The sequence below is a fragment of the Phoca vitulina genome, unplaced genomic scaffold (assembly GCF_004348235.1).
Source record: "Phoca vitulina isolate PV1807 unplaced genomic scaffold, GSC_HSeal_1.0 scaffold52, whole genome shotgun sequence".
Taxonomy (NCBI): Eukaryota; Metazoa; Chordata; class Mammalia; order Carnivora; family Phocidae; genus Phoca; species Phoca vitulina.
In genome coordinates this window covers 3,545,542-3,565,482 of record NW_022589755.1, presented here as the reverse complement: position 1 = coordinate 3,565,482, position 19,941 = coordinate 3,545,542, and the positions used below count along the sequence as shown (strand labels likewise).

At 44.9% G+C, this 19,941-nt stretch overlaps 1 protein-coding gene and 2 long non-coding RNA genes across 3 annotated transcripts in view; all 3 read left to right on the top strand.

Annotated features, from left to right (window-relative positions):
- The first annotated feature begins 309 nt into the window (after nt 1–309).
- LOC116622389 lies at nt 310–10,495 on the top strand. Its single transcript, XR_004297568.1, has 4 exons — nt 310–332; nt 2,200–2,331; nt 2,504–2,537; nt 10,390–10,495. It is a non-coding gene; the product is annotated as an uncharacterized LOC116622389 (long non-coding RNA).
- A 2,152-nt stretch (nt 10,496–12,647) lies between these two features.
- On the top strand, nt 12,648–15,176 carry LOC116622440 (T-cell-interacting, activating receptor on myeloid cells protein 1-like). The gene is made up of 4 exons (XM_032388911.1): nt 12,648–12,702; nt 12,833–13,123; nt 13,410–13,706; nt 14,973–15,176. Exons 1-4 carry the CDS (start codon nt 12,648–12,650, stop codon nt 15,113–15,115), a joined length of 786 nt encoding a protein of 261 aa, XP_032244802.1. The 3' UTR covers nt 15,116–15,176.
- A 2,106-nt stretch (nt 15,177–17,282) lies between these two features.
- LOC116622383 overlaps nt 17,283–19,941 on the top strand; it is a 32,673-nt gene continuing 30,014 nt past the window's right edge. The window contains exon 1 of the long non-coding RNA XR_004297562.1: nt 17,283–17,665. This is a non-coding gene — a long non-coding RNA (uncharacterized LOC116622383). The remainder of the gene's footprint in view (nt 17,666–19,941) is intronic.

Here is a 19,941-nt window from a genome sequence, read left to right as displayed (position 1 = left end):
TAGTTGTGTTAGTTTAGACAAGCAACCTCCATTAAGTGCAATGGTAGATCATGTCTCCAGAGCAGCCTGACCCAAGGATTCAGTGCTGTTGCAGTCTTTTCTCTCAGCTGCCGTGTGTCATTCCCTCCGAATATTGTCAGGACAGGACCAGGAGCCTGGAAGCAGGGCTGTAGGCAACTACGGTCTGGCATCTTTGGAAGGTCACACTCAGAGGACCAAAATTTATCTGTGTCTCAATGCCAGTTTGAGAACCTTCCTGACAGAACTGGACTGGCTTGGTTTGAATCATAGACCTATCCGTGGAATAATGATTATTTGTGTCCTCCAGAAAGGTATGTTCAAGTCCTAACCCCCAGTACCTGTGAATGTGAACTTATTTGGAATTGCATTATTTGGGAGTAGGCTGGTCTCATAATTCAGTATGACTGGTGTCCCCATAAAAAGAGGTGGAGAGATATAGAGACAGACACAGAGGGAAGAGGGCCATGTGAAGACATGAGGGATTGCAGCAAAGCGCCTGCAAATAAGGAACCCAACGACTGCCTGCCATCCCCAGAAATGAGGCGAGCCTGGAACAGATTCTCCCTGGGAGCCTCAGAGCCCTCAGAAGGAACCAACTCTGCTGGCACCTTGATCTTGGACTTCTGGCCTCCAGAAGTGAGAGAATAGATTTCTGTTGTTTTAAGCCACTTGCTGTGTGGCACTTTGTCATGGCAGCCCTGGGAAATGAATACAAGCAGGATGAGGTCAGTCTCTTGACTGTCCAACTTATTCTGCCCTACAGCTGGAGGTTTGGGGTATAGTGACTGACAGCCACCCCTAAAGCTCAAATGTGTGTGTGGGAGGAGCACTACCCCAAAGGAAGGGCTGTATCTCGGAAGAGGGAGGACGGAACTGGGGCAGATGACAAGTCCTGATATCTTCCACACACACCCCTCAGCCCCACCTCACGAAAGAGGAACTGGGGGCTTGGTCAGTGGAGCTGCTGGTTCACAGCCTAGAGCCCCCATGAGACCAAGCCAAGGTCATAATCCCAGGTCTTCCTTTTTACAGGCTGAGGTCCCTTTGATTACATCATGTTCAAGTTGAAGACAGTTAAAATCAGTAGAGGGTAGAGCTGGTCAGAAAATTTTCTTTTCATCCATTGTCCCCAGACATAGCCCTTCTCTGTAATCTTGGTCTGTACCCAAACCCACAGCTCCACACCCTATGTATTCTGTCCTCCTATATGCCAACAAACATTCCTGGGAGGACTGGTGTTTGGACAAATCAGGTTTGGAGACCTCATGGGAGCTCTGCATTGCTCAGCTGAGTAAATGAGGGTATCAACCCACGTCTCTGAACCCCACTTCCCCATCTCCTGTGTGCAGGCACCAAAACAGAGGCATGTAACCACAGCCCATGAAACTCTGACAGGTAGCCTGTGTCCAGTACACAGAAGATATCACTTCACATCAACCCCTGCTTCACCGTGAATTTTCTCACCACCCAAACCCATCTGTCCCAGTCCTGGAGACTCACCAAGGCAAAGCAGGGGCAGGAATTCTCTGAGCATAGTGTCCCTTCCACTCAGACCAAGATCCCACCTTCAGTTTTACAGTTCAAAGGAAGACGGAGAATTGGGCCATCGTGGGTCTTTCCTGCCGACTTTGTCTCCAGGTTGTGTGGATAGAGGTTTTACCCTGACGCTTTGGTTCTCCACTGCCTGGTGTACAGTTTCCTTCTCACAACCAAGGCAGGAAACCATCAATGACAACATCTCCCTCATAAACAGTGTGTGTGGCTCCAGCACCACCCACCCTGAGATCTGTCCTATTGCATCTGAAGTCCTGACCAAGACATTTTCTTTAAAAAAAAAAAAAAAAATAATTGTTTTGGAAAAAGTTTTAGAGTTGCAAAAAAGTAGTACAGAGTTCCCACATACCCATCAACCAGCTTTCCCATTGGTAATAGAACTACAGTACATTATGAAAACCAGAAAATTGGCATGGGCACAATAAGATGGCTGGGCAAGCACATGGTAACGTCTAAAGTGTGGAAGTCTCTGGTAATGCTGGGCACCCACTGCTCCTGAGAGCAGGGGGTTCAACAAGAAAACAGAAGTGGATGTCTGTCTTTGAGTCTGAACAACTTGTCTTTTAGTAAATCTTGACAAATGGGTCACACAATATCAGATTTTTGCTGTGCTTTCTTTTACAGAAGAGAAAGTAATCAAGGGAAACTGGAAAGCTTCTCTTCAATTTTTTTCCCAAATGGGAAGAGTATAATCCCATTTTCCAGGAACAAAGGAAGAAACACTGATAAATTAAGGGAGCAAATTCTTCTCTAGAGGTACAACACTCATCCTTCCTTCCCAGCTACTCATTGCTTCCCAAGTCTGTTAAGAACTCTTGTTGATTATTGATTGCCTCATGTAACTGAAAACACTAGGGTTGTGTTCAAGCATGGGTAGATCCAAATGCTCAAATAATGATACTGGGAATCTGTCTTTCTCCATGTCTAGGTGCTGCTTTCCACTGTGTAGACTTCACTCTCAGGTTGGTTCTCTTCATGTGCTGGGAAGTTATGCACTGGCATCTCCAGGCAGAAATAGTGCACTAGCACTAACACTTGCAACAAAACTCATAAGTCAGACTCAACATTGCTTGATCCTGGTTTGCATGTCCATTCCTAAATTGATCGATGTAGCCAAGGTGTTGGATTGCACTAATTGGTCCTTCTGGGACATATGAGCACACCTGCAGCTAGAAAGCTGGATCCGTCTCATTTAACCACAAAGAGTAAGTGACAGGTGGCCAATGTCTCAGTGAAGATAGTCATACCAGGATATACTGGTTATGAATAGTTGGATATGCAATAAGTCAATACTGTCCACTCTGTGCCTTCATCTGCCCATTTCAGGCTATGCCCAGGCAAGATTTTGTCTCCTTCCAAGAACTAATCTATGATTCTTCTCTCCCTTAACCATGAGTCTTTAACCATGAGATTGCTGAAAGCATGTGCAGATGCCATAATGTTATTATTATAACTATACATCAGTTTTCTAGAATTATTAGGTCCCCTGCCTGGAGGTATGAGAGGTGGGAGGAAACATGGTTGTCTGCTGATACACAATGTTACAAGGGTTGAAAAATCCTATACTACATCTCAAAGCAGATGTCAGCACTTCAAATACACAATACCCTAGCAGAGTTAACACACAGCTGAGCAAGAAACAAAAAGTAGATTTTCATACATTCTCTGAGAGGGCAAAATAGATCAAGTCCCTCAGGTTGGATTGAAATTATTGTAGGGATTAAGATTGGAAGGGAAGACAGAGTAAGCAGAGCAAAGCCCCGATCCTGGGCCACTACAACTCTGGACCACTGCATGTCTATTAAAGACGCCTTGTTTGAAGCTTATACAGACTGACTGCCTTCTGATTCAGCCTCAACCTTGTCCTGCAATTATTTTTTAAGTACAATTTTTCAGAAGTTAACTTTCCAACGCAACACCAATGGAAAGTGAGTCCTGATTTTTATTAAGATTTGAAATCACCAAAGTTCAACCCTAACTAGTAATGGGAATGTATGTGTGCTCCATGCTCTCCACATCTCCCAGATCCACTTATTTCTGCATTCAGATGGGGTGACTTGGCTCTAGTTCACATGTACTTCATCTTCCCCCTGAGAACGATGGGCTAGCTCTCACATGTCCTCGTGGAAATGGAAGATGCACAGGGGCTAAATCAAAATATGCTGTGCCCCTGAAGACCTGGGCTGCAGTTAAAATATTGCCATTTGCACCTTATCCTGTTGACCAAAGCAAATAACACAGCTGAATCCATAGTTGAAGGGCTATTAGTGTGAACTATTGCACTATGACTTCTTGGCCATAGTTATTCATATACATCCTATGTACAAAATATGCCCATTCCCATCCCAGGACCTGTTCCCCCAAATTTCCATCCAATAATGGTGTCAGGTTTTAAATCCAGGACCTAATGATCATTATCAAGTCTATAGGTGGCTCCGTTGGATCCAGGACTCATGAACTAAAAGGAGAAATTAGGTGCCTCATACATCTGCCATATGATGACAAAACAGAAGTGGGATAACCACAATACTCTCACTTGGAAAAAGCTTCCTCCTTAGGTGTGTGGGTGACATAAAGCAGTGACTGGTTTGCAGCAGTTTCAAAATCACTTTGGGAAAATGCCACTAGATGCCACAATTCTGGGGATGGAAATGTTGCTTCATAAAGTTTCAGTTCTGTTCTCTATTAGGAGCTTCTCAGCCCACTATCCTGTGAGGTCTTGGTTCCTCCCTCTGAGGTGTCTTTGTTTTATCAACCTTCCCGTCCACTTCTGAAGAGAACTTTGGAGAATATGACCCTCTTGATGGATGGCCCAGTTTCTCAGCTTGCTTTCTGCACATAGAAAGTTGAGCCTTCAAGTCTTTGTATAATTTCTCTAAGGTTATGCTGGCAGCAATTTTGCCAGTGTAGCTCTCAAAACCATTGTAGCTTTCGGGGCACCTGGGTGGCTCAGTTGATTAAGCCTCAGACGCTTGATTTTGGCTCAGGTCATGATCTCAGGGTTTCTGGAGCAGAATTCAGTGATCACTTACATACAACACCTACTGCTAATCACATCAAGTGCCCTCCTCAATCCCCATCCCCCATCTAGGCCATCCCCCACCACCTCCCTCCATCAACCCTCAGTTTGTTCTCTAATTAGAGGGTATTATGCTAAGCAAAATAAGTCAATCAGAGAAAGACAAGTATCATATGATTCACTGATATGAGGAATTTGGGAAACAAGACAGAGAATTGTAGGGGAAGGGAGGGAAAAATGAAACAAGACGAAACCAGAGAGGGAGACAAACCATAAGAGACTCTTAATCTCAGGAAACAGACTGAGGCTTGCTGGAGTGGAGGGGGGTGGTAGGGATGGGGTGGCTGGGTGATGGACATTGGGGAGGGTATGTGCTATGGTGAGCGCTGTGAATTGTGTAAGACTGATGAATCACAGACCTGTACCTCTGAAACAAATAATATATGTTAATAAAAAAATAATAAAAAATACTCTTATGGTTTCCTTCCCTCTCTCCTTTTTTCTTTTTCCCCTTCCCATATCTTCATCTTTTTGTTTCTTAAATTCCACATATGGGTGAGATCATATGGTATTTGCCTTTCTCTGAATAACTTATTTCATTTAGCACTCTAGCTCCATCCATTGGAAATGGCAAGATTTCATTCTTTTTGATGGCTGAGTAATATTCCTTTGTATATATACACCACATCTTTTCGATGGACATTTGGGCTCTCTCCATAGTTTGGCTATTGGGGACATTGCTGCTATAAACATCTGGGTGCGTGTACCCCTTCAAATCCGTATTTTTGTATCCTTTGGATAAATACCTAGTAGTACAATTGTTGGAACACAGGGTAGTTCTATTTTTAACTTTTTTATTTTAGATTTTATTTATTTATTTGACAGAGAGAGCTTGAGTGGGGGGAGGGCAAAAGGGAGAGGGAGAAGCAGACTCCCTACTGAGCAGGGAGCCCGACATGGGGCTCAATCCCAGGACCCTGAGATCATGACCTGAGCCGAAGGCAGACAGTTAATCGACTGAGCCACTCAGGTGCCCCTATTTTTAACTTTTTGTGGAACCTCCAAATTGTTTTTCAGAGTGGCTACACCAGTTTGTGTTCCCACTAACACTATAAGAGTGTTCCCCTTTCCCTACATCTTTGCCAACACCTGTTGTTTCTTGTGTTGTTAATTTTAGCCATTCTGACAGGTGTGAGGTGGTATCTTATCCTGGTTTTGATTTGTATTTCTCTGATGATGAGTGATGTTGAGCATCTTTTCATGTGTCTGTTGGCCATCTGTATGTCTTCTTTGGGAAAATGTCTGTTCATGTCTTCTGCCCATTTCTTAACTGGATTATTTGTTTTTTGGGTGTTGAGTTTGGTAAGTTCTTCATAGATTTTGGGTTTTTTTAAGATTTTATTTATTTCTTTATTTGTCAGAGAGTGAGCACAAGCAGGGGTAGCAGTAGGCAGAGGGAGAGGCAGGCTCCCCACTGAGCAAGGGCCCCGTCGCTGGACTTGATCCCAGAACTCTGGGATCATGACCTGGGCTGAAGGCAGACACTTACTAACAGAGCTACACAGGCGTCCCAGTTCTTTAGAGATTCTGGATACTAACCCTTTATCAGATATGTCATTTGCAAATATCTTGTCCCATTCTGTAGGCTGCATTTTAGTTTTGTTGCTTATTTCCTTCACTGTGCAGAAGCTTTTTATACTGATGAAGTTCCAATAGTTCAGTTTTGCTTTTGTTTCCCTTGCCTCTGGTGACATGTTTAATAAGTTGCTGTGACTAAGGTCAAAGAGGTTGCTGCCTGTGTTCTCCTCTAGGATTTTGATAGTTTCCTGTCTTACATTTAGGTCTTTCATCCATTTTGTGTCTATTTTGTGTATGGTGTAAGAAAGTGGTCCAGTTTCAGTCTTCTGCACGTTGCTGTCTGGTTTTCCCAACACCATTTGTTGAAGAGACTGTCTTTTTTTCCATTGGATATTCTTTCCTGCTTTGTCAAAGATTAGTTGACCATAGAGTTGAGGGTCCATTTCTGGATTCTCTATCCTGTTCCCTTGATCTATGTGTCTGTTTTTGTGCCAGTACCATACTCTCTTGATGATTATAGCTTTGTAATACAGCTTGAAGTGATGCCTCCAGTTTTGTTTTTCTTCTTCAGAATTGCTTTGGCTATTCAGGGTCTTCTGTGGTTCCATACAAATTTGAGGATTGTTTATTCTAGCTCTGTGGAAGATGCTGGTGGTATTTTGATAGGGATTGCAATATATGTGTAGATTTCCACCGGTAGTGTAGACATTTTAACAATGTTTCTTCTTCCAGTCCATGAGCATGGAATGCTTTTCCCTTTCTTTGTGTCCTCTTCAATTTCTTTCATAAGTGCTTTATAGTTTTCAGAGTACAGATCTTTTACCTCTTTAGTTATGTTTATTCCTAGGTATCTTATTGTTTTGGGTGCAATTGCAAATGGGATCCATTCCTTGATTTCTTTTTCTGCTGCTTCATTATTGGTGTATAGAAATACAACAGATTTCTGCACATTGATTCTATATCCTGTGACTTTGCTGAATTCATGTCTCAGTTCTAGCAGTTTTTTGGTGGGGTCTTTTGGGTTTTTTGCATAGAGTATCATGTCATCTGTAAATAGTAAAAGTTTGACTTCTTCCTTGACAATTTGGATGCCTTTTATTTCATTTTCTGGTCTGATTGCTGAGGCTAGGACTTCCAGTACTATGTTAAATAGTAATGGTAGGAGTGAACATCCTTGTCTTGTTCCTGACCTTACGGGAAGGGCTCTCAGTTTTTCCCTATTGGGGATGATATTAGCTGTGGTCTTTTGTATATGATGTCGATGTATGTTCCATCTATCCCTACTTGTTGAGGGTTTTTATCAAGAAAGAATGCTATATTTTGTCAAATGCTTTTTCTGCATCTATTGAGAGGATCATATGGTTCTTATTCTTTCTTTTTATTAATATAAGGCTAACTTCCTTTTTTAAAAAGATTTTATTTATTTATTTATTTGACAGAGAGAGACACAGTGAGAGAGGGAACACAAGCAGGGGGAGTGGGAGAGGGAGAAGCAGGCTTCCCACGGAGCAGGGAGCCCGATGCGGGGCTCGATCCCAGGACCCTGGGATCATGACCTGAGCCAAAGGCAGCCGCTTAAATGACTGAGCCACCCAGGCGCCCCTGTAAGGCTAACTTCTTTAGAATGTTTAGGGTGATATATCCTAATGTTTGGGGTGATATATCCTAAAAAATTTATTATATATATATATATGTGTGTGTGTGTGTGTGTGTGTATGTATATATATATATATATATATATGAGAGTTTTTTTTCTTATACAAGATATCTGATATAGGATAATATATATGTACATACATGTATATGTATATGTATATGTATATATATATATATATATATATATATATATATACACACACACATATGTATGATCTACATATCCTATATGGTTATCCTCTTTAGTCACAAACCGACACATTTTATTTATTTATTTATTTATTTATTTATTTATTTATTTTTAATATTTTATTTATTTATTTGACAGAGAAAGACAGTGAGAGAGGGAACACAAGCCCGGGGGAGTGGGAGAGGGAGAAGCAGACTTCCTGCTGAGCAGAGAGCCCGATGTGGGACTCGATCCCAAGACCCTGAGATCATGACCTGAGCCGAAGGCAGATGCTTAATGACTGAGCCACCCAGGTGCCCCACAACCCAACACATTTTAAAGAGTGTTCCATGCCAATGAGTACTTTCTCACACCATAGTTATAAATGGCTTCCACAGTGTGATTTATTTCTAAATTTTTTTAATTTTGAGGTTCCTTTATTTGTTTATACATATTTATATACATTTTCATATCTTCTTAGAAAATTGAAATTTTATTTTTATGCTCCACAATGTGATTTAAATTGATGCATAGTTTTCCTCTCTATGGAAGTAAGAACTTGTAACTAACCAATCTCTTCTGCACATTTATATTGCTCCCAACTCAGTTGCTAATATAAACATAATTAAAATGATTATGGACAACCTGATCTTTTGGACAACTTTAATTATTATAAATCTTTTGGATAACCTTAATTATTCCTCAGGGTAAAACTACTGGGATTTAAACTCCCAGATGGAAGGCTATAAGTGTTGTGTGTGGTGGTGGGGGCTGGGGGCAGATAAGCTTCATAACCTAGTGGCCATTTGGTAAAGAATATCGATTTTTCATCCTAAAAACTGATGATGCACATGTAATTTTCCCAAATTCTATTCAACATGACATGTTAACATTAAAACCTTTTTATCAGATAGAGAGTGAAATGGCATCTTTACTTTTCCTGGGTTTGATTGCTTGAGATAGTGAATGTATTTCTTTTGTTTCTTCGTTTTGACTTGTTTTTGTTTTTTTTTTCACGTGGAATGCAGTTACTGAGAGAGATGTGTTAAAAGAGAATGTGATTATAGGTTTATTTAGGTCCTTTAATAGTGTCAACAATTCTTTTATGGATTTTTGTATCTATGTTAGTAGGTGCATACAAAGTTTGGATTATTATGTATTTCTCTTGTATTGACTCTTTTATCTTAGGAAGTATTCCTCTTCATATCTAATGCTATTTCTTGCCTTAAATCTATTTATATGATACTAATACGGCCATATTACTTTTCTTTTGCTGGTGTTTGCATGTTATATCTTTTTCTATTTTTTTGCTTTCAACTCATCTGTGCATATACTTAAAGTATTTCTCTTTACTTTATCTTTTAAAAGTGTTTCTCCTTAAAAAGCAGCATACATTTAGGTCTTTTTAAAACACCCAGTCTAATAGTCTTTTAATTGACTTTTTGAGCCCATTTACATTTCATGTAATTACTTATTTGTAGGATGTAAGTTTATCATCTTGCTAATCCTTCTATCTGCACATCTCTTATGTTTCCTCATTTCCATTTTTTTTTTTTTTTAGAGAGAGAAAGAGAGAGAGAGAGCATGTGAGTGGGGTGGCGAGGGGCAGAGGGAGAGAAAGACAGAGAATCTTAAGCAGGCTCAGGGCAGAGCCTGATGCAGGGCTCAGTCTGACAACCCTGATATCATGGCCTGAGCCAAAATCAAGAGTCAAACACTTAACCAACTGAGCCACCCAGGTGCCCCTCCAATATCACTGTTTAAAAAAAAAATATTGTTATTTCTAATAGGCCATTTTAATTCCCCTATTTTTTTTCCATCTATTTGCTTTTTGTACAATTCTTTTAGTGATTACCCAATGGATAGAAGCATTTATGCTGGACTTACTAATAACTGTGTTCAATTTTCCCACTTAAAACAAAAAACTTTAGGGACACCTGGGTGGCTCAGTCGTTAAGCATCTGCCTTCAGCTCAGGTCATGATCCCAGGGTCCTCGGATCGAGTCCCGCATCGGGCTCCTTGATTGGCGGGGAGTCTGCTTCTCCTTCTGTCTGCTGCTCCCCTTGCTTGTGCTCTCTCTCTCTCTCTCTCTCTGACAAGTGCCTAAAAATAAAATCTTTACAAGAAAACTTTACACAGTGTAACTCTCCAGACCCAATTTGTTTTCAAATGCATGAACCATAGTCTTATTTTTTTTTAAGTACGCTCTACACCCAACGTGGGGCTTGAATTCACAACCCTGAGATCAAGAGCACAGGCTCCACTGACTGAGCCAGCCAGGCGCCCCATGGACCATTGGTCTTGCTCCTTCACCACGCATGGACCTCAGAGAAACACCTCATCCACTACAGTCACTCAAAAATAGTCACTAACACTGACTCCTTCATTCAGCTCCAAAGCCCAGCATCTTTCCTAAAGACCAGAGAATCTCCAGCAGTCTCTGCACCAACCTGTTTCCATCTCCTCAGTGGAATCATTTGGATCCAGCAGTCTAGCACCTCTGGCTTTCCTAGGTGGGTTAGAATTTGAGGCCTGAATTCACTGTGTTCACATAAAGAGTTTGCGTAAATTATGACCTCATGGAGCATTTTATTTCTTCTTGTTTTCCGAATATGGTTGGAACACAAAACCTGAAGGTCACATGAGAGGAAGGAAGGGAAGGGTTGGCCAAAGATGCCGCCACCCACATCCACCTTCCCTCGCTGTTGTGGACGAAACCAGAGAGGGGCCCCTAGAGCAGGCTGCAGTATGATCCCTGAATTCGTCTGCCTCCTCTGCTTTGGTAAGTCCCTTGGGCCCGTCGACTGGGGTTAGAGATAAAGGTGGGTGGAGAAAGATGTGACCACTAGAATTGGAAAGAGAAGTGGTAACATCTGCTTATCTTTACTGATTGCTTCATGTGTGTCAGGAACCTTGAGGGAGGCTTTAGATACATCTTACCCATCAAATGTTCTCCAGTATGCAAATACATTTCACGTCCATAACTGCCCTGTATGCCTCTACCATCCCTACTTATTTAAAATTTTATTGACTCAATATCTTTATTTTGTTTTATTTATTTTTTCATATCTTTATTTTTTTTTTAAAGATTTTATTTACTTGTTTGACAGAGACACAGCGAGAGAGGGAACACAAGCAGAGGGAGCGGGAAAGGGAGAAGCAGGCTTCCCGCCGAGCAGGGAGCCCGATGCGGGGCTCGATCCCAGGACCCTGGGATCATGACCTGAGCTGAAGGCAGATGCTTAACCGACTAAGCCACCCAGGCGCCCCTTAATATCTTTATTTTAAACAGGCCCATTCATCTGAAGATGGAAATTTTATGCCAATAGCTTAAATTAAAAAATAAAATTTAAAAGAAAAGCCAGGGTCACTTAGCAAAATATAGAAGGTTAATGTAAATATATATACAATGCAAAGGAAGAAGACATTAGGACATTCTAGCCATGGGCTGTTGGCCATCACATTTCTGAGCCCCCAGCTACTTCTTTATTACAAATGGCAGTTGGCCAGAGACAGATGTGTAAGAAGGTTGATCTCTAGCTTGAGAAATTCTTTGTTGTGATCAAAGGAGTGGACGTGATTTGAAAGGGTAATACCTTTTTGATCAATGCTATAGAATACCATGTCACTGCATCCCCTGAAATCATCTGTAGAGCCCCCGTGGTTTGTATTCCATTCTGTGGGAAATACTGCTCTGACCCTTGCAAACAACCTGTGTGATGGAAATCAGACCCGTGTTGATAAATGAGGACCAGAGACTGACAGCTCAGGGTTCCTGCTCAGGGCCACACAGTGAGTGAGCAGAAACCTCAATATTCAAACCCAGGCCTGTCTGGCTCCAAAGTCACTGTTGTTTCCACTTGGTCATAATGGGATATTAAGAATGAGGCGTGGGCTCTTCATAATGGGAAAGTCCTTGGGGTGAGTCAGCAAGTGCCAGGTTGGGAAAATTATAAGGAGATGAAAGCAGAGTGCTTCAAAATATCCTGGGGCATAGAGCTGGGGACAACTCAGGATGTCTGTTTGCTGGTGCTAAGAAAGACTTCTTTGCACAAATAGGGACAGTGTGGGTCTTAGCTTAATTGGGTCCCAGCGATGTGATTGGTCTTCACAATAGTCTCTGATCGCTAGATTCTAGGGTAATCCCTGGGGCTTTCTTTGCCTTCAGGCTGGTCTATCTGGTGAAATGAGGAAAGGACGGTATTAGAAGTTTGAATCTTTCTACCAGCCTTGAAAAATCTGAGCCAGGGTTAACTTGGGGCATCTCTTCTGTTGGCCAAGGTGCTTCTTACTATGTTCCAGGATTGTGTAGACACTGGGGATGCTAAGGAGAACAGAATAGAGTATGTTCCAGGTGTTGACAGGACAGTAATGCCTTGTGTCTCCCATGGCATGAGTACACAAACACTCTTAAGGATTAACGGGCTTGTGGACATTGGGGAACCAGGACAGGTCCTGGGGCTGTGGGAGGAGTGAGCCGCACAGGAGACCTTCTGGGAGAGTGGGGAAGGAGCCCAGAGCAGAGCTGTAGCCACAGTCCAGTGTGGGGAAATGAGAAGCCCCAGATGCATGACCTCCGGGGTCCGTGCTCAGCAGCAGCCCCCGGGGGGGCCCCTCGGGACAGGGCTCCAGGTGGATGCTCATGTCCCATGGATGGTTCTCTTGCAGGGCTGTGTGCTGGCCAAGGAAGCAGGGCAACTGATGGTGAGTTCCTTCAGTCAGACCCTCCCTCTCCTTCACTCCAAACTCCCCGTGTCTCTTCTCTTTCCTTCAAGGGGTTTTCTGAGAGCAGACAAGGGCACCAAATCCCGTCCCCAAATCTGCTTCCATCCAGAGTCCTTTCCCAAGCCCTCCCTCAGGGCCTGGCCCAGCTCGGTGGTGCCTTGCAAGAGTAATGTGACGCTGCAATGCCAGACTTCTACCAAGAATGTCAACTTTGTTCTCAGAAAGGGAAAAAATATCTTGCAGTCTGTGCAATCACGGGCTTCCACAGAGGGCCTGGCTGAATTTCACCTCACTGACCTAAAAACCGACAATGCTGGACAGTACACCTGTGAGTACTACAGACTAGGGAGCCCGTACATAAGTTCACAGCCCAGTGACGTCCTCCTACTGCTGGTGACAGGTGAGGAGGTGCCTCGGAGGGACATCGGGTCTTGCAGGGACAGGTGTGGGGGAGGAACCCGAGGGAGGGAGGGAACAAGGGGAGATGGAGAAACACAGAACAGACTGACCTGGCTCAGCTTCATCCAGGGCTTGCTGGGGAAATCTTCCCACAGTCAGAGTGGAAAGAGGGTGAGACCAGGGATCTGTCATTTCCCCCACTTGGCGGGAACCCCTGCCAGGAGAACAAGGGAGGGTGGGGGACCCGGGCTGCTCCCCATGACCTTGGAGCCCTCCTTTTCTTCCAGGAGATTTACCAAAACCTTCCCTCCAAGCCCACCAAAGGGGTGAGGTGACCGCAGGAGACACTGTGACCCTGCAGTGCCAGAGGCCAGACAATATTTTCGTGCCTGTAATGTTCGCTCTACTGAAGGCAGGAGCAGCAGGGCCCATACGGGTCCAGAGTCCTGCAGGGAAGAAGACGGACTTCTCCCTCCAGACTGTGACAGTCAGTGATGCGGGGAACTACAGCTGTGTGTACTTTCTGATGAAGGCTCCTTTCCTGACCTCACAGCCTAGTGATCATCTTGAGATCCGGGTGACAGGTGAAGTTTTGCATGATTCTTAGGACATTTTAAAAATTTAATTAATTCATTAATTAGTTTGTTTTTATTTTGGCTATTTATTTTCTTTCTCCTGTTTTGTTGACCTATAACTGGCTTATAACACTGTATTAGTTTAAGGTGTGCGTCTCTTTTTTTTTTTTTAACTGGAGAGCATTTCTTCTGTTACTTTCTGATTCCTGTTTCTCCTTCACTTTCCTGAGCATCTCCTTTTTAAATCTCTCCTTTCCTACTTTCTAGTCTTTGGCGTTTGTTGCTTTGCATTCTTGGAGAATGTCTCAGGCTGTTCTTCCAAACGATCCATCCCGCCACCACCAGAGCCCCTCCTGCCACCCTGGGCGTCACTTAGAGTTGTGGTGCATCCTGCTGATGGCAACTTCATGGCGGTACCTTTCTCACGCTTAGAACACGGTGCTCCCCCAGCTGCCTGCTTTTCTGGCATAGATGTGGTATCTTCTAAACTGATGTTTTTCTTGCTTCATTGGATGCTACACCCTGCTTCCTCGGTGGTGTAAATGTTTGCGTGTGTGCTGTGGTCAGCGAACGTTCTGTAGTTGGAAAGCGAGGTCAGGGCGGGCAGTGCTGAGGAATGCAGAGGGCGTCCTGGGCTTGGTGGGGTCATCACGGGTCTCTCCCCATGGACTCTGTCTCCAGGGAGCATTGTTGCTGATGTCTTCAGACATGAACTCTGCACTCATGGCACGTGCGAGCTGGAAGATTCAAGTGCAGGTTCTGTCTAGGAGCCAGGGCCAATGGCGAGCCCTAGCTCTTCTTGGGTGAAGCTGAAGTGAAATGCATGGTGGTTCCGATGCTCAGCTACTAAGCTTGAATTTTCTTGAGCTCACCAGCTGCACTAAGTCTTTGCTCTGAGGAGGGGAGCAGACGGAGCCCTGAACTACTTTCATTCTCCGTGCAGCACCTTTGGGTTTTGGGGTTGCTCCTAAGCCTGATTCCTACTACAAGGAAGGAGAAGGGGAAAGGGCAGTGTGGGAGGGTGGAAATGAGATGAAGAGCAAAGAAATGAAGGAAGAGCGGTAAGGCAGAGAGAATAGAAAGGAGACAAAGGAAGACCCACCACAACTCTCAGGAAATCCCACATGTGGTTTGAGTGATTACAACGTCAGTGAAGGTGCAGCTGACCACTGGCCAGGAAGCACAAGCAGGTGCAGGAGAGTCACACTGGGCAGATCCACGTGAGAAGGAGGGATGCTCCTTTGCAGCTGGTGCTCATCCTCTTCTCTCTCCCAGCTCCCCCAGATGCCACGTCGGGGGATTACACCATGGGCAACCTCATCCGACTGGGTCTGGCTGCCATACTTGTGGTGATTATGGGGGCTCTCGTGGTGGAAGCCTGGTGCAGCCAGAAGGAGTCTCCACGTGGATCCACATGAAACACCCGAGCGCCTCTCTTGTTCATGGGCTGCTGTAGTGACACGGGGTTCTCTAAACACCAAACTCTACCATGGGACTTCTTGTGTTTCTCAACATGGGCACAGATGGCATTTTTGGTGGGATATTTCTTCACCATATGGGACCATCCTGTTCGTTGTGGGAACATTTAGCACCATTCCTCTTTCCCATTAAAGAGCAGTTGAAGCCCCAAATCACTGTGGAAGACGATAACAAGCAAGTACTACTGTACTTTTCCAACACCCCTAGATATGGAGGATGGGAGTGGGGTGGTGTTCCGCCAGCGGAGAGCCCGTGTTTGGAGGCCAGGAGAAATATTTCTTCTCTTCCTCCCTTCCTGATCTCACATCTGTCCTTCTACACATAAGCTTCACAGCTGTCCAGGGGGAATGATGCGTCCTTGATCAAGTTAGCAGCTTGTGTGAGATCTGGTTCTCCTCTACCCTGGGACAGGAGGTGCACGTGAGGGAGATTTGGGAGGCTTGCAGATGAGATGTGATCTCACTCATTTCCTGACATTATCTAAGACCCAAAGTGGCCCCTGCATCTTCTGACAGTGTCATCTAGGATAGTGACAGGAGTGACCAGGAACTGTCCCCCACTTTGAAGGCTTCTTGGTGCTCAGGATGACATAAATTAAGATAGTATCATTTGGTTGTTAAATTATTTGTGTGTCAAAATCAAAATCAATAAAGTATATGGCACCAGCTCACTTTTACTGTTAATAGGATACAGAAAAGGTGGAATTCAACCACAAATTCCATACCAGTTAAGTGTGATACAGTGTTCCACAGTGTTTTAGTAAAAGTAAAAGCATCATGACATCCTGGTGTTCCATTACCTGAGAAATTTGAGAATAAATATCTTTTACTTAAGTGTGATCTTGTTTTCTGAAATCAAAAGCTAAGAACCAGTGGCCTTGAAAAGGATTTTCTGAACTGTGGGTTTATGTCTGAGCCATTGAAAGGCATCAAAACTGCTCTCATAAATCATCCCTTGCTCTCAGGACCAAGCCCCAAAGCATCAACATGCTCCTTTAGGTCAAGAAAGATTTAGGTCCGCTTCCCTTAAGACTTCTGGTACACAAAAATTGAATAAATGCCAAAACAGTTTACAAAAAATGGTAGCATTATTGAAAGCTTATATCTCAATCTAATTGTGGTACTCTCAAGTTAATGATAGGATCTATACACGCATATCGATTCTTAGACCAATAGGGGCCTTGAGGTCCAGAAACTGGAAACCAGCAGTGAGATGTTCTCTTTTATTTAAGCCTGAAGATGCATCTCCCTGCCTGTGCTGATGATCTCTCTTGGAGGCAAACTCAAAACTGAGGCTCCTTTTTTTGTTTGTTTTTTAAGGATTTATTTATTTATTTATTTTCTCAGAGAGAGAGAGAGGGGGCACAAACAAGGCAGGGGCAGAGGGAGAAGCAGGCTCCCCGCTGAGCAAGGAGCCCAGTGTGGGACTCGATCCCAGGACGCTGGGATCATGACCTGAGCCAAAGGCAGATGCTTAAGTGACTGAGCCACCCAGGTGTCCCTCGGAGGCCCTTTCTGAAAGTGAGGCCCAAAGACGCTGGTGACCACATCCCCATCTAAGCCTTGCTCACCATTGTCTGACGTAAACCACTTACTACAGCCAGACCACACTCCTTTCTACTCCCTGCCACCTCCCCCTCATCTAGAGCATTCCACGTTTTTAAAGATTTTATTTATTTATTTATTTGAGAGAGAGGAAGAGGGAGAAGCAGACTCCCCTGCTGAGCAGGGACCCTGACACTGGGATCATGACCTGGGCCGAAGGCAGATGTTTAAGTCTCTGGCCCTCGTGTGACCTCCAGCAGCACTTAGAATTTGCCATTTTTGTTCCTGACGTTGTTCCTTGCAAGTTCATCCTTCTGCCTAAAGTGCGCAGGAGCTCACCGACTCTCCCCCAAGTCCAGCTAAGGCGTGCAGCCTTCAGCGGGCGCCCAGTAAGTAATACGGACCCGGGTGTGATGCAGGCGAAGCGGTGCGCTCTCCGACGCTGCGAAACCGAGTGCTGTCCGGCCCTCCTGATTCCCGGAGGGGATGACTGACGCGCCGGGCCCGCCCTGGGGACTACAAGTCCCAGCGGCCCGTGCGGGCCTGAGCCTGTGCCCGGGGCCCCGCAGGTTGGTCCCGCTGAGCAGGGCTCCAGCCGGACGACGTACTGGGGCCGTTCACAGGGCCGAGTCCGGGGGCAGTTGGACATTCCCCCGGATGCACAGGGCTCTGCTGCTCGGTCCGGCCAGGGGGCGGGACCCCAGAGGGCAGCTGCGGCCCGCGCGCTCCCGACCTGCGCCCCGCCCGCCGCGCGCGCGCTCACCCGAGGCAAGTCCGCCGGCCGCCCCAGCGTGCGCGCCGCGTGCGCCTTCGGGAAGCTTCGGTGCCCGCCCTCTGCGCCCCGGCGCCCTGCGGGTCTGTGCCGGGGGAGGCGTGAGAGCGGCGTCCCGGGCGCCGGGAGCCCAGCCTGTCGCGTCTGGTGAGGCGGAGCGGAGTCCGCAACAGGTGAGGACCGGCCCCGAGCTCCCGCGCCGCCAGGTGAGAGGGCGTTCCCCGGAGGACGCTCCTGGGGTGCGCCCCGTAGACGCGGGCTCGAGGGCCGGGGCGCCCCGGGGACCCGCCTCCGCCTCGCAGCGGAAGGGGGGCTTCGTGGGCTTCAGGCGCTTTGGCTGTGGCATCTCAGTGAGCGCCCTGAGTGTGCAAGGGGGTCTTTTCCTCTCCACAGCTGCCCCTTAGTGTAACCCGTTTAGTACTTCGAAGTCTTCAAGGAGGGCGTGCCAGGCAGTTTGATTCCTCTTGAATGAACTTGGCGCGTAACATTGTGTAAGGTTATGGTGTACAGCTGTGATTTTGATACATTCCTGTGTTGTAACGTGATCGTCGTAGCGACATGGATCCCCTTGTATAATTACAGTAGGATGTTATGGTCTATATTCATTATGCGGCCCGTGGTTTATTTACTGCGCGTTACAGTTTTGTACCCTGAAAAACGTTAGTCTACTCCCTGCATCTCCTGCTAATCCCCATTTACGCTCTGTTGTTTCATAAGTTTGACTTCTTTAGATTCCACGTAGAAGTGGTAGCATACGGTGCCTGTCTTTCTGTCTGGCTTACCTCCCGTAGCATAATGTGCTCAGGGTCCGTCCGTGTTGTTGTAAATGGCAGGATATCCTCCTTTAACATTACATTGTGTGTATGTATTACTTTTTAAAAAAATTTTTTTTAAAGATTTTATTTATTTATTTGAGACAGAATGAGAGAGAGAGAGAGAGCACATGAGAGGGGGGAGGGTCAGAGGGAGAAGCAGGCTTCCTGCCGAGCAGGGAGCCCGATGCGGGAGTCGATCCAGGGACTCCAGGATCATGACCTGAGCCGAAGGCAGTCGCTTAACCAACTGAGCCACCCAGGCGCCCCTGTATTACTTTTTTTTAAAAAACGAGTATTTTCAAGCAATCTCTACACCCAACGTGGAACTCGAACCCACAACCCCGAGCTCAAGAGTCACATGCCCTGGGGACTGAGGCAGCGAGGTGCCCCGGTACTACATCTTCATATCCATTCACCAGTTGATGGGCATTTGGGTTGTTTCCATATCTTGGCTGACGTGAATAATGCTTTGATAAGCATGGGTGTGCAGAGATCTCGTTGAAATCCTGTTTTCCTTTCATTTGGGTATATATTCCCAGAAGTGGAATTGTTGGATCATCTCATAGTTCTCTTTTAAATTTTTTGAGGAATCTCCATAGTGTTTTCCATAGTGGTTGGACCAGTTTACATTCCCACAACAGTGAACAAGGGTTTGGTTTTGGTTTTTGTTTTTCACCACATCCTCACCAGCATTGTTATCTCTTATCTTTTTGATGATAGTCATTCTGAGAGGATGAGGTGACATATCATTGTGGTTTCAATTTGCATTTCCCTGACGATGAGTGATGTGGAGCGTCTTTTCATTGTCTGTTGACCATCTGGATGTCTTCTTTGGAAAAATGTCTATTTACTTCTGGCCGTGTTTTAATCGGATTGTTTTTGTTGTTGTTGTTACTAAGTTGTGTGAGTTCTTTATATATTTTGGAGATTACTCCCTTATCTGGTATCCCCGTCTGTTTCTGTCTACTTTTGTAAGTTGGTTGTTTTCCATTGTGATTTGCTCCGTCTGCGCGTTTTTTCATGTTTCGTGTCTGCTCTAGATTTTTGCTTTATGGTTACTGTGAGGTTTACATCAAACATCTCATAGATAACATAGTCCCCTTTCTGCTGATAGCAGTTTGCCTGTCAAAGTCCCATCCTCTTACTCCTCCCCTTGTATATTTTTGATACCACAAATGATTTCTTTTTATGCTGTGATTTCATTACCGAATTGGTGATTTTTAATGCTCTTTTTTCTTTAACCTTCATGCTATATTTAAGTGTTCGATATACTGTTCTGAAAATGTTACCCTTTTCTATTTTTTTTTTTTCCAGGGAAAATGTTACCCTTTTCTAATGGTGACTATCACCTTAATCAGAATTTTGTGTATTTTTGTCTTTCTGTTTCAGTTTGAAGAACCCCCTTCAACATTTCTTGACAGGTGGGGGTGGTGGTGGTGAGCTCCCTGAGCGCTTGTTTGTCTGAGAAAGTCTTTACTCTCCTTCATATCTGAAGAGTTTTCTTGGCTGGCACTTTTTGTCTTTCAGTATTTGTCATTCCACTCTCTCCCGTCCTGTAGAATTTCTGTGAGAAATCTGCTTATAGCCTCAAGGAGGTTCTTTTATAGGTTACTACCTTCCCCCCCCCCGCCCCC